At 38.5% G+C, this 15,016-nt stretch overlaps 1 protein-coding gene across 10 annotated transcripts in view; it reads right to left on the bottom strand.

Annotated features, from left to right (window-relative positions):
* ARL15 (ARF like GTPase 15) overlaps positions 1 to 15,016 on the bottom strand; it is a 401,193-nt gene that overhangs the window by 247,042 nt on the left and 139,135 nt on the right. For all 10 annotated transcript variants that reach the window (XM_070587603.1, XM_008530975.2, XM_070587596.1 and 7 more), the window contains one exon: positions 11,239 to 11,383. In XM_070587603.1, coding sequence (XP_070443704.1) covers positions 11,239 to 11,383 — 145 coding nt within the window. The remainder of the gene's footprint in view (positions 1 to 11,238; positions 11,384 to 15,016) is intronic.

Raw genomic sequence — 15,016 nt, 5'->3', positions numbered from 1 at the left:
CCCCTTTTATCAACAAATTCCTTGTGCATACACAGTCAAAGAATTCCCTCTGGACAGGGTTCATTTTTGTTTCTAGACCAAGATACAAGCTACCCAATTATTCTTTCTCTACCAGCAGGACCTGCTGTTCTCTGGAGCATTTCTTGGCCCTTTGAGTTTTGACAATTTAAGTATCTTTTTAAAGTATGTCAAAGGTAAAAGATTGCTGAAGTTAACAATCCAATAAAGTTTGGATTCCGTTTCCTTCTGAAGAAAACGCAGACATTCTTGCCTTGCTGAAATTAGATGGATATACCTTTCTTGCGATATGTTTTCATTTTAAGAAACCAATTCTCAGGGGAGATTCTCTTTTTCAACTGTTCCAAACTCTTTCAACAAATATTTCATTTTTAATTGGCTTGACATCATCAAAATATTATAGAGAAATAATTTAAAAGAAGAAAATTTCACACGTAATTAGGCCATACAGACAAAACACATTGTTATTTTTACATGTTCTTTTATGCTTTTCAATTCAAAACTATGGTTTTGTATGGTTTAAGTTTTTAAATAAATGTAAATTTAATTTTCCTCTATAGAAGATTATATATTTTTTCCAGTCTATAATGATTTCAATTGAGGTACCACAATCTAATTAACAAACTCCCTTGCTACAGTTTAAATTACTTTAAAGTTTTAGTTATATAAAATGTTGCAAGAAATTTCTTTGTGCACATAGCTTCTTTGAAATTACACACTTAAAATAAATTCTCAGTAATACAATTACTTGGTCAAGGAATGTGAATATTTTGGTAACCTTTGATTTATATAAATAATTGCTTTCCCAGAAAAAGGACAACAACAATCACAATGTCACCAGTAGTGCATGCCACTACAATCTTATTAGCGTTGGGTCTTATCATAAAGAAACAAATTTTGGTAAATTTACATATAAAACTAACATTTTCTTGTTTACTCTCTAGTGAAGTTGAACTTCTGGTAAAGTTGAACCTTTTCCATTTGTTTGTTTGCCATTAATTCTTTTTATGAATTATCTCTCTGTGGACTTCACAATTAGATTCTAGATACTATTTGCAAATATGATGGAAATCTGTAACAGGGACAGCCATAAACTCTTATCTGTAGTATCTGATACAAACATTTCTCAACAGTATTGTTTTCCTTCTATTTTTCTTATTAATTTTAGCTTTCCAATAATTCTAAATTTTTTTATAGTTAAGTCCATTGATCTTTTTCTTTGTAAATTATCCTGCTTAGGTCTCCTGCAACTATTCTCCCATCTTCCACATTGAATGTTCGCATGTGTATGTGGCTTTCTGATTTCCTCATTTCTTCTCCTAGCTACCTTTTCTTGCCACTGGGCTTTGTTATTTAATTTAGTGAATTCCTTCCACCTCCTTTGTTCTTCTTCAGTTATATATATATATACACACATGCCTGATATGAACAACCAAAAGAACTCGGGAGTAAGTTTGAACATGCCAGCGATGGCTATCTGGAACTCTAGCGCTGACTGGTTTTTAGTTATTAGTTATCACTGACAACTGAAAATCTGCCTGCTTTGGCTCTTCTCTGTTGCCTATCCTCCACCCTTCTCTGTCATCACTAATTCATTTATCCCACCTCCTGCCCATCTTCATTAGCTTCAACGAACAGAGACTCAACCAACAAGCATCTACCCTTTCTCTCCTATAACCTTACTTCATGTCTCATGCCTAACTCTACCCTGCCTTCCTCATTACAGAGTCCTCTCATTGAATCATATGGAACCTCAGCTTTGTTAAGAAAAGTCTTCTCTAGGCTCCAATGGTTTCTTGCACATTTTTCCTTCCTCCTTACGCTAGCAAACAGAGTTTTCCTTTTCCTTATCGCCTAGCACTAACTGTGGTTTCCTGTAATGCTTTTAGATCACTTTACCATAGCCACCTCTTAATAGCTTCCCATCTGAAGTACTGACATCCTTCTACATACTATGGAGTTGTGCATTTCCATCTACCAACTTTCAGGGAGTTTGCTCACCTATCTCAATGGATTCAATACTTAGCTAACATTTGTCTACCACACTCTCCCTGCTTCTATTCTTATGGACAACATTCCCTATATTTCAATGACCAAAGCTATCCTCCAAGGTTTCAGATCTCCAAAACCTTCCGCTCCAATTCACTTCAGCCATCTCTAATTTATTGGTACAAAGTTGTATATTCCATCAAATTTTCTGCATAGATGATTCTGTCATGGGCAGATAAAGATAGCTTTACTTAATTCCTTCCAATCTGGAAGCCTTTTATTTCTTTTTCTTGCCTAATGCACTGGTTAGGATCTCTACTACAACGTTGAACAGAAGTGCTAAGAAGAGACATCCATGTTTATTCTTGATCCAAGTGGGAAAAAATTCTTTCACCATTAAGGATGACAAGAGCTGTAGGGTTTTCTTAGATGCCCTTTAACACTTGAGTAAATTCCCTTCTGTTCCCATTTTGTAGAGAGTTTTTAAAATCAGAAATCGATGTTTTTTTCGCTGTTTGTTTGCATCTCGAGATGATCACACATTTTTCTAGCTTATTGATATTGTGAATTAAATTTACTGACTTCTGAATGTAAAACCAACCTTGCATTCCCGGGATAAATGTCACTTGATTGTGATATATTATCCTAATAATAACATACTATTGTTTGATTTGATTTGGTAACTTTTGATTTATATTTCTTGCATCTGTGTTCACAAGGGGTATTGGTATGTAGTTTTCTTATCATGTCTTTGTGTGGTTTTGCCCTTAAACTGGGTGGTCTTACAGAAGGAGTTGGAAAGTTTTCCCTCCTCTTCAATTTTCTGGAAGATATTGTGTAGCACTGGCATTACTACTTCTTTAAAATGTCTGATAGAATTCACCAGTGAAGCCAACTAGACTTCAAAAGTTTTCTTCCCTTTTTCTAACTATAATTTCAATGTCATTAATAGATATAGGTCTATCTGGGTTTTCTCTCTCTTCTTGAATCCACTTTGATGGTTTATCTTTCAAGCAATTTGTCCATTTAAGTTGTCAAGTTTATGGGCATAAAGTTGTTCATCATATTCTCTTATTATCTTTTTAATATTTATAGAATCTATATTAATGTAACTTCTCTTCATTCCTGATATTGTTAATTAGTGTCTTCTTTGATGTTTTTCCTGATTTGGCTAGAGTTGTATGAATTTTACTGGTTTTATCAAAGAACCAGCTTTGGGTTTCAATGATTTTCATTACTGTTTTTCTATTTCATTGATTTCTACTTTAATCTTTATTATTTCTTTTTTCCCCCTTTTTCTCCCCAAATCCCTCCCGTACATAGTTGTATATTTTAGTTGTGGGTTCTTCTAGTTGTGACATGTGGGATGCCGCCTCAGTGTGGCCTGATGAGTGCTGCCATGTCCGCGCCCAGGATGCGAACTGGCGAAACCCCAGGCTGCCAAAGCGGAGCGCACGAACTTAACCACTCAGCCACGGGGCCAGCCCCTTTATTATTCTTTCCTTCTGCTTAACTTGGTTTTAATCCATTCTTCTTGTAGTTCCTTAAAGTGGAAGCTGGAGGCACTGATTTGAGGCCTTTCTTTTCTAATATAGAGGTTTAATGCTGTAAATATTCCCTAAAGTTCTGCTTTAGCGGCATCCAACCAATTCTGGTGTTGTATTTCATCCACTGCAAAATGGTTCATAATTTCCGTTTTGATCTCTTCTTTGATCCATGGGTTACTTAAAAGTAATTTAGTTTCCAAATATTTGGGGGTTTTTCCAGGAATCTCCTTGTTATTGATTTCTAATTCAATTCCACTGTGGTGTGAGAACACACTTAGTATGACTTAAATCCTTTTAAATTTTTAAGACGTCTTATGTCTTCAGATACGTTCTAATTTGGTAAATAAATGTTCCACATGTCCTCTGTTGTTGGGTAGTGTGTTCTATAAACGTTAATCAGGTCAAGTTGGCTGATAGTGTTCAAGTCTACTATATCTTGGCTTATTTTCTTCCTATGTTCTATCAATAACTGAAAGTATTGAAATCTGACTATAATTGTGGGTTTGTCTATTTCCCTTTGGAGTTCTGTCCATTTGTTTCTTTGTGTATTTTGGAACTGTTATTAGATACATAAGTATTTAGCATTGTTGTGTCCTCTTGATTAAATGATCTCTTCATCATTATGAAATGAACTTCTTTATCCCCAGTATTATTCTTTGCTCTAAAATCTACCTTGTCTGATATTAAAATAGCCACTCCAACTTTCTTTTGACTACTATTAGCATAATATATAATTTTCCATCCTTTTACTTTTAACCTATTTGTGTCTTTATACTCAAAGTTTAAGTCAGCATACAGTTGGATCTTACTTTTTTAATCTAATTCTATCAAACTCAGCCTCTTAACTGTAGAGTCTAGACCATTTACATTTAATTTGATTATTGATGGTTAGGTTTGAACGTATCACCCTGCTACTTGTTTTCTTTCTGTCTCATCTATTCTTGTTCCCTTTTTTCTCTTTTTCCTATCTTTTATTAATTATTTTTGATAATTCCATCTTCTCATTTGTTGCCATATTGGTCACCATTCCTTGTTATTTTAGTGGTTGCTTTAGAGTTTATAGTACACTTTTAACTTATCACAAGTCTACCTTCAAGTATTATACCACTTCACATAAGAACTTTACAATAGCGTACTTCCGTTTTTCCCCATGATATTTTTATGCTACCGTTCTCACGTATTTTACTTTTACATGTTATAAACCTCACAATATTGTGTTGTTATTTTTGTTTAAACAATTATCTTTTAAAGAGATTTAAATAATAAGAACTAAATTTTACATATTTACCCATGTGGTCACCTTTTCTGGTACTTCTTCATTCCTTTGTATAGAGCCAGGTTTCCATCTGGAATCATTTTTCCTCTGCCTGAAAGGCCTCCTTTAACATTTCTTATAATGCTGGTCTGCTAGCAATAAATTCTTTCAGCTTTTGCATGTCAGAAAAAGTCTTTATTTTGATGCTCTTTTTGAAAGATATTTTTGCTGGGTATAAGTTGATAATTTTTCTCCCTTCAGTACTTTAAAGATGCTACTTCTCTGTCTTCTCAGTTGAATCATTTCCAGGGAGAAGTCTGATGCCACTGTTCTCTTTTTTCCTCTGTAACATCGTTTATCTGCTTTTAAGATTTTCTCTTTGCATTACTCATAATTCTCCTAAGAAAAAGAACCAATACCATGTGTGTGTACAGATGGAAAGATATTTATTTTAAAAAATTGTCTCACATGATTACGGAGGCTGGCAATTCCAAAACCTGCAGGGTGGGCTGGGAGACTGGAGAACCAGGAAAGAAACGATGCTATAATTCAAGTCTGAAGATCAACAGATGCAGATTCCCTTCTTCTTCAGGGGAAGTCAGTCTTTTGTTCTATTCAAGCCTTCAACTGATTGGATGAGCCCCAACCACATTATATAGACAGCAATCTGCTTTACCCAAAGTCCACTGATTTAAATATTAGTCTCATCCAAAAACACTCTCACAGAAACATTCAGAATAATGTTTCACTACATATCTGAGCACCATGGCCCAGCCAAGTTGACACACAAAATTAACCATCCATTTTTTATCATTGCTTTTGAGCAATTTTATTATGATGTACCTTGGTGTAGTTTTGTTCATGTCTCTTGTACTTGGGGTTCAATGAGCTTCTTGAATCTGGTGTTTATAGTTTTCTTTAAGTGTGAAAATGTTTCAGCCATTATTTCCTCAAATATTCCTGTCCCTTTCTCCACCCCTTCATCTTAGCAGACTCCAATTACCCATACCTTAGGTGAATTGAAGTTGTTCCACAGTTCACTGATGCTCTTTGCATTTTCTTCTCTGTCTCTTTCTGTCCTTATTTTGTCTAATCTCTAATGCTAATGCCATCAAGGTTTATTAATCTTTTTTCCTGCAACATCTAATCTGCCATTAATCCTACCTGGCGCATATCACATTTCAGATACCGTAGTAGTCCACCATAGAAATTTTATGTTGGTCTTTTTTTTGTAATATATATATCTTCCATGTCTCCACTTAAGTTTATGCACAGATAGAATCCAGTTATAACAACAGTTTTAATGTCTTTCTTTGCTAATTCTAATATCTGTATCAGTTCTGAGTCAGTTTCAATTGATTAATTATTCTTCTCATTATGAATCATGTTTTTCTGCCTTTTGCATGCCTGGTAATTTTTGACTAAATGTCAGACATTGAGAATTTTACCTCATTAAGTGCTAGAAGATTTTGTTTTCTGTAAATCTTACACAGCTTTGCTCTGGGATGCATTAAAGTTACTAGGAAACTAAGCCTTTAGTCTTAATATGATTTCTTAGGTGGGTCTGGAGCAGTGCTCAGGTTAGGGCTGTTTCCCAGGCAAGACCTTCCTGAATACTCTACATAGTATCTCATGAATTACAACTTTCCCAGTCCAGCTAGTGGAAACAAACGTAACTCGCAGCCCTGTGTGAACACCAGGCACTGTTCCCTTTAGCTCTTTCACATGGGTTCTTTCCCTAGCCTTGAGTAGTTTCCTCATGTGCATGTATTAAATACTTCACTGAATACTCAAGGGAGACCCTCTACAGATCTCTAGGTTCTCTCTCTGTACAACTCTCTCTTTTTTAGTACTGTGTCCTATGAACTCTAGCTGCCTTGGTCTCTCTGACTCTCAGTGCCAACTCCTCAAGGCAGCAAGTCCACCAAGCTCCACCTCAGTTCCCAATGGAACTGTGCCACAGTCTGGGAAGTCTCTCAAGGCAGTAAGAGGAGGCAATTATAGGGCTTATCTCATTTGTTTCTCATCTCTCAGGGGTGAGTAACCTTTGTTGTTTGACATTCACTTTCTTGAAAATTGTTTCATATATTTTATCTGGGTTTTTTGGGGGGTTTTTTTTGGTTATTTCAGGTGGGAGGGTAAACCAGTTCTAATTATTCTGTCTTGACTATAATCAGAAGTCCTCACTCATTCTGGTACTCACTGCTCTCTCTTGAGCATCTTCAGTGTTCTTTTTCCCCTGACTACTACCTTTATACCTCTGTCCACCAGCATGCCCATATGGCACCTTTCCTTATAAAAACAAATTCTCTTAACACTGCTTTCTCTGTTTCTGTCTCTTTCTCTAGAAAGAGTAATCTATGTGCAATCTTAGCCCAAGGGGCCAAGGAGTGAAAAGGATGGTCTATACCTCATTCTCTCTGCTTGCTCACCACCCCCCTCATGCCTCAGGTTAGTTTCTACCGTAACACTCTTCTGAAACCGTTCACCATTGGTCATTAATGACCATATTGTCACCACATCCAAAGGACTTCTCTCAGATTTAAGACCTATGTTTATATTATTTAACTCTGGTTCTTTTGACCTCTTGTTCATATTTGGCTTATATGATACCAAATAGAACCGCCTGGCTTAGATTCTTTGTCTAATGCAGATGCTAGAATGTCAGCTCCAAAGGGCAGGGATGTTAGGCTATTTTGTTCACTGAGGTACTCTCAGTGCCTAAATCAGGGGCAGTCACGTAACAGGCATTCATTAAATGCAGAAAGAATGAATGAAATATAGTCAGTGCTTAGCACTCTTCTTCCCTCTCTCTACCCATCATCCCTCAACAACCTCATCCAAATCCACAATTCAGCTGTTTCTCAAATCTAGATCTCTAACTACAAACTCTCTAGTCAGCTTGTCTTCTGGCATTTGGATCACTGGTGGAAGTCCTGCCAACACCTCAAAATTAGCATTTCCAAAACTAAACTTATTATCTTTTATCTTAAAACTGCCTATCACGTTTTCCCTATTTTTTACAGTTTAATCGCCAGGCTAGAAACTTAAGTCATATTTGATTCTTTTCTCTTTCTTTCCTTTCTATTATTACCCAATATGACTCTTAAAGTCATAACCCAGTGTTACTCTGACAGGCTCAATCACCTCTGCCGCTAACTCTCCATCCCTACAATTACAGCCCCTTCTGGATCACTTCTCCAGGTTACAGGTTCTCGACAGCTTTCCCAGTCTCGAGCCTTGGGTCACAGCACATCCTATGTCTCTAAATCCTGGGTCTCAACCCAGTATGACCACTAACTTTTCCCTGAATACACCCTATGCTTTCTATCCTTACTCTCCTCACCCTATTCCTCTCTGCTTAGAACCAACCATCACAAGAGGCTCTACTCAAATGAGGCCTTCTTTGATCCCCCTGATTAGAAAGGATCACTCTCTCTTTTAACTTTCATATTTATACCATCCAGTATAGTATATATCACATTCTGTCTTAGCACCTGGCATATATTAAACATTCAACAAACGTAAACTGTTTATCATTAGGATATTTATCTTCCTAACCCGGGTATAAACTTCTTGATGGCAGAGACCTCCTAACTGGCCTCCAAAAAGGCACTGTGCCTAGTTCAGGATAATGACAAGTCATAGAAGCTCCATATCCAAAATGTTAGCCAACTTAATATCTAGTTCATTGGAAAATTAACTAGCACACAATGTTACAATTGGTTCCGGTAAAAGGAAAACATATTATTAATAAATTTAATAAAAACAAATATAAAACATATTATATTGCAGTTTACAAATAATAAATTATAAAAATATTATTTACAGATAATTTTTTACATTATAATTCAAAAGTGACCTTCTAGCAATGGTGCTTCTTGTTTGTACCTCTGAGAAGTAAAGAACAGTATACTTTTGTAATACTTTCACACATTTTGGGGAGAGTTATTTTGCTTTAAAATAATTACTAAGTTAATAAAGTTTGTATAATTACATAACACATCCCTTAAAAGATATCCATAGTTTCTAAAACAACCAGCAAATATATACTCCTATCAGAAATCCTAAGCCTTGGGTATCACTAAACTTCTTCTGAAGACCTGAAATGGCATCCTACCTCTGTCACTAGCAGTGTGACAATGGCCACGTCACCTCAGCTTTGAGCCTCAGATGATTTGAAGACAGAATATGGAAAAAGAATCTTACTTGCCATATAAGGCTGTTATGAGGCTCACAGAGGTACAATACTTTACGTAAAAACATAGTGACTCAATTTAATGTTGTCTGCTTATTCACTCAACAAACATCTGTAGCTATGCCCAAACGTTATGCCAGGTTCTGGGTACTCAAGGCCAAATAAGATATTCTATCTGCCCTTCGGAGCTTACATCCCAGGCTTGGGAGATAGACATGTCAACAGCAGTGTTGCAGGCACTAAATGGTAGAAATATGGACAGTGTACAGTGGGGGAGCAGGGAGCGCTCAGTTCCACCTGGGGGAAAAGGAAGGTAGTTAGGCATGGCTTCACCAAAAGGCCACGCTTGGGCTCTGCTCATCCTTTTATCTCCCCAGTCTCCATGAAGCCCTCACTCTTTTCCTCATGCTTTAATCTAAGGTATGTCTTCGTTTCTTTACAGGTCCATGGTTTCTTATCTACAATTCTAAAATGTGAAAAGCTCTCAAAACCTGCACTTTTTTCTGAACATTTGACGGCAAAACCTGATCTGAACTGGTGTAAGGCTCTCAGTCATCAATATTTTTCCTACTTATTAGGAAATCCTAGCTAATGATTCCATCATCCACCCATCACCTAAGCCAGGACTTGAGTCATCCTTGGCTTCTTTCTCTCTCTCACCCTCCAAACCCCACCGGCCAACAAGTCCTGAAAATTCTAGCCCCCAAATAAGTATCCTACCTATTCCCTCCTCTCTCTGTCTCTCTCTCTGTCACTGCTTTAGTTAACACCTAACAGTGAGTCCTTTAATTCAGCCTCCACATCACATAGTGTGAGCCTTCTCAAATGAATATTTGATCTCATAGTTTCCTTGCTTAAAATACTCTGATGTCTCTACACTATCTACAGGAAAAGTTCAAATTCTGAGCATGGTTTAAAAGGTTTGCCATGATTTGGCCACTGCCTATCTCTTGTGCGTTGATTCCTGCCATTCTACTAACTATGACTGCAGCCATACAAAGACTTAGTTCCCAGGGGGTGCCAATCTGTTTCAGGCCCCTCTGCCCCCAAATCTTCTTTCTTCTCCCATTCCACTCTCTTATTCCTGCTAGTCTGTCAGGCTTACTTATCCTCAAGATGCAATGTGGAAAAGATCGTGCATCCTTCCCTTGCCCATTTCCAGGGAACACTGATCACTCCTCCTCCTTTGTATATTTCTGGACATGAACTTAATGTCTATTTGACAGGAGACTGAGTCTCCTGGATGCTGGGATCGTTGCTTATCCTCAGTTCCTAACACTGGACCTACTGCGTAGTAGGTGCTCAAAAAAGCTGGCTGAATGAACGATATTTTCAACTTTCCCAGACAATCAATGTCTCACCCCACTCCTTCCTTGTTAGCTCCTCCCACAGCAGCTCTGTGCTTCATCTCCAACTATTCTTCCATTATTTTCTCTAATTTACACTCTTCTCTCCTCCTTCATTGTCAGAAGAGAAAGAGGAAGTATCTGGGGGCTGACAAAAGTTCTAAGCAGCATTATTGACACTTTGGACAGGATAATTCTTTGTGTTGGGGGCTGTCCTGTGCATTGCAGGATATTTAGCAGCATCCCTGGCCTCTACCCCGTAGAGGTCAGTAGCATCTTCCACCAGTGTGACAACCAAAATGTTTCCAGACATCCCAGTGTCCCCTGGGGAGCAAATTCTCCCCTGACTGAAAACCAGTGCCTAGACTGACTTTTCTTGGCCATCTCAGGGAACAACATGGTGAAACTGATCAATGGTCCCTGCACCGACATCCTCCAGATGAAAACACTGAGGGAAGAAGATTCAGACTCCATTAGCTGTACTATTTAGGGGGTATCTGACCAACAAAAATAGGCTAGAGTGACAACAAGGGAGGATAACACTCTATGGGCTTGAGAGGAATCCATTTCATTATAGTACTAGAATTCCAGGTTGCAGGGTTAGTGTGCATTAATATTTTCCTGAGCTTGACTTATTCGGTGGCACTGAAATGACCAACTAGAGCGATAGAGGGTATAGCGATCAATGCTATGAAAGTCCCCCTCAAATCTATTTTGAAAAACAGAGTATCTAAAAATAAAATAAATAAACTGACTGAAGCATTTAACCACAAATGGAGAAAAGGGGAGGGAGGGAAGGAGAAGGGATCCCACAAATAGCATAAGAAATGAGAACATCTTGAGGATGAGAAAAAGAAAGGGCCAGGACCGAGGCACGGTACCCACCTGTGGTCGACACAACGTTGTCAGGGCTTTCGCTGCACAGCTTGGACAACAGACTGGTCTTGCCCGAGCCTGTGAGGCCTATGCAAACCAGGTCATACTCTGGCCGGGCAGGTGGAGGTCCCTTGCAGCAGAGTGCTCTAAAACACTGCCAAGAGAGGGGGGAAAAGGGCACTCTTTTAAATAAGACTGTGGACACAAAGCTTAGTAGCATTGAAAATGATTGAGTATTAAGAAGTAATTAAATAATCTATTAATTATAAGAAGGAAAGGTAACTTTAGAGTGGAGGAACAGCACCTTAACCAAGTGAGCAAAGTTAACATCCCCAGGGACGAGACATATACGGACTTCACGTTCACGGCTCCCATCCTGGGGCAGCAGGCGCACCGCGAGGGGTGCCACATCATTCCATGGCTTTCCTGCCCAAAACGCACAACCTGAATCTAAGCACGAGGAAACCAGAAAACCACGCTGAGGAGCATTCTGCAGGACAACTGGCCTGTCCTCCTCTAAAATGTCAATGCCTCAACGTCAAGCAAAGGCTGAGGGACTGTTCCAGGTTAGAGAAGACTAAAGAGACATAATAATAAAATGCAGTGCCTCCTGGATTGGACCCTGGATCAGGCAGGAAAACAACGGCATAAATGACATTATTGGGACAATAGGTAAGGACTGAACAGAGACTGCATATTAGATAATAGTATTCCATAAGGTTCAATTTCTTGAATTTAATCATTCCACTGTGGTTATATAAGGAAAATCATTGCTCTGAAAAAAACACACACTAAAGTATTTAGAGGTGAAGTGTCTTGACATGTATAATTAACTGGCTAAGAAAAATTCGAAATCTCTATCTCCATCACCATCTCCATGTCTATGTGGTGAGGAGTGTTATAAAGCAAACACACTAAAATGTTAATGACTGGTGACTCTGAGTAAGGAGTCTATAGGAAAACTCCTTGTAACAGTTTTATGACTCTTTGATATTTCAAAATAAAAAGGCTTTAAAACATCATTAAGTACGGTCCATATATATGTATGTATGTGTGTGTGTATATATATCTCACTGCCTTCCTGACATGTACTAAATTCTGTTTCAGTTGACCTCAGGGTACCATGAACTGTCATGTAGTTTGTACACTACATGAACCTGATTTGCTACATAAGAGTAAAAGACAAGGCGATTGGGGACACTGGAAATCATTCATGCAGTTTTTGATCTTTCTACTTTTCACCACTCTTATTTAACATAGTATTAGAAGTCCTAGCTAGAGCAATCAGGCAAGAAAAAGAAATAAAAGGAATCCAAATTGGAAAGGAAGTGAAACTGTCACTATTTGCAGATAACATAATTATATATATATAAAATCCTAAAGAATCCACCAAAAAAATTTTTAGAAGTAGTAAGTGAATGCGGTAAAGTTGTAGGATACAAAATTAACACATAAAAATCAATTGCATTTGTATACACTAACAACGAAGAGCTATACTCTTTTACTCCCCTCTTCCCACATTTTATGTTTTTGATATTATATCTAAACTCTTTTTTTGTGCATGTATATCCATCACCCAGTTATCATGGAAATAAGTAATTTTAGTACTTTTGTCTTTTTTGTGTGAGGAAGATGGCCTCTGAGCTAAAATCTGTTGTCAATCTTCCTCTTTTTGCTTGAGGAAGATTACCTATGCCAGTCTTCCTCTACTTTGAATGTGGGACACCACCACAGCATGGCTTGATGAGCAGTGCTGTGTAGGTCTGCACCCAGAATGTGAACTCACGAACCCCGGGCCACCAAAGCAGAGCCCACAACCTTACCCACTACACCACTGGGCTGACCCCAGTACTTTTGTCTTTTGACCTTCATATTAGCTTCATAGGTGATTGATCTGCTACTTTTACTGTATATTTGCCATTACTAATGATTTTATTTTACTTTATTTTTTGATAATTTTCTTATTCCTATCTGTGGTCTTCTCTATTCCACTTACATAAGTCCCTGTAGCATTTCTTGTAAGGCTGGTTTCTTGGTGATAAACTCCTTTAGTTTTTGCTTATCTGGGAAACTCTTTATCTCTTCTTCCATTCTGCATGATAACCTTGCTGGGTACAGTATTCTTGGCTGTAGCTTTTTTCCTTTCAGCACTTTAAACATATTGTGCCACTCCCTTCCAGCCTGTAAGGTTTCTGCTGAGAAGTCCACTGATACCCATATGGAGTTTTCTTTGTATGTAACTTGCTGCCTTTCCCTTGCAGGTTTTAGGATTCTTCCTTTAATTCTTGACATTTTAATTATAATGTGTCTTGGTGTGGGCCTCCTTGGGTTTTTCTTCTTTGGCACTCTCTGTGCTTCCTGTACCTAGATGTCTGTTTCCCTCCTTAGGTTAGGAAAGTTTTCAGCTATTATTTCTTCAAACAGATTCTCTGCCCTCTTTGTCTCTCTCTTCTTCTGGGACACATATAATACGGATATTAGTGCACTAAATGTTGTCCCAGAGGTCCCTTACACTGTCCTCATTCTTTTTAATTCCTTTTTCTTTTATCTGTTCAGCTTGGGTGATTTCCTCTAGTCTTTCATCCAGCTCGCTGATCCATTCTGTATCATCTATTCTGGTATTGAGTCCGTCTAGTGAATTTTTCATTTTCAGTATTCTTCATTTCTGATTGGTTCTTTTTTATATTTTCTCATTCTTTGTCGAAGGTCTCACTGAGTTCATCCATTCTTCTCCCATAATCAGTGAGCGTCCTTATGAATTTTGTTTGAACTCTTTGTCTGGTAGATTGTTTATTTTTGTTTCATTTAGTTCTTTTTCTAGGGTTTTGTCCTGTTCCCTTTCTTGGAATGTATTCCTTTGCCTCCTCATTTTGCCTCTTTCTCTGTGCTCATATCTATGTATTCGGTAGGTCAGCAACATCTCCCAATCTTGGAGAAGTGGCTTTATGTAAGAGCTGTCTTATGAGGCCCAGCAGTGTGCTTCCCTCTCTTCACCTGTTTCAAATGTTCCAGGAGTGTCCCCTATGTGGGCTTCATGTATCCTTCTGTTGTGGCAGGGTTCCTCTTATTACAGGTGCCTAGGGAGGCTAGGCTGTCCCCCTGGATGGCTTATTTTAAAGCTCAGCTACATGTGTTGCTATGTTCCCTTGAGTCACTTTATTGGGTGTGGGGAGCCCTAGCACAGTTGTCTGCAAGGTCTAATAGCACATTCCTGTTGCACTTTTTCTGTTGAGTAGGCCCCCAGCATGGCTGGTTGCTAGGCTCAGGGGCTTACAATTGCTGTAGGACTCCAGCCTGCAAGGCTGTTGTTAGCTCTCTCAGGATTGCAGTGAGTGGTGCCAGCCCCAGGCATGGGAGCAACCAGTTGTTTCAGGCTTTGGAAGGTGGGGCCAGTCCTCTATGTGGCTGTTTGAGAAGCACAAGTCTGCTACAGCCGATAAGTCGCACCACCCACAGGGCCACACACTCCATCAACACAGTCCTGCCGCGTGCACATGCCCTGACCCATGGAAAGCAGACCCAGTCATGCTGCACATTCCACCAGTGCAGGCCTGCCCCTTGCCCATAACAGTTGTTTTGATGTACAGGATCTTTCTCGGTATGAAAGAGCTTCTTTTTCATCCTAAATTCACTTTTCCTTGGCTTTTAGGAGGTTCTGCCTACTTCTGCTAAACAATTCTATGATCATCTAATCTATATTCTTCACAGATTTATCAAACTCATATTTCCTCTTGGTCTGTTCAAGCTTGAGGAGCCCTAATTATTCCAGTCTGCCTTCATATAGCAA

The sequence above is a fragment of the Equus przewalskii genome, chromosome 20 (genome assembly GCF_037783145.1).
Source record: "Equus przewalskii isolate Varuska chromosome 20, EquPr2, whole genome shotgun sequence".
NCBI classification, from domain to species: Eukaryota; Metazoa; Chordata; class Mammalia; order Perissodactyla; family Equidae; genus Equus; species Equus przewalskii.
Note: the sequence above shows the minus strand (reverse complement) of the source record. Positions and strands in the feature narration are given on the sequence as shown.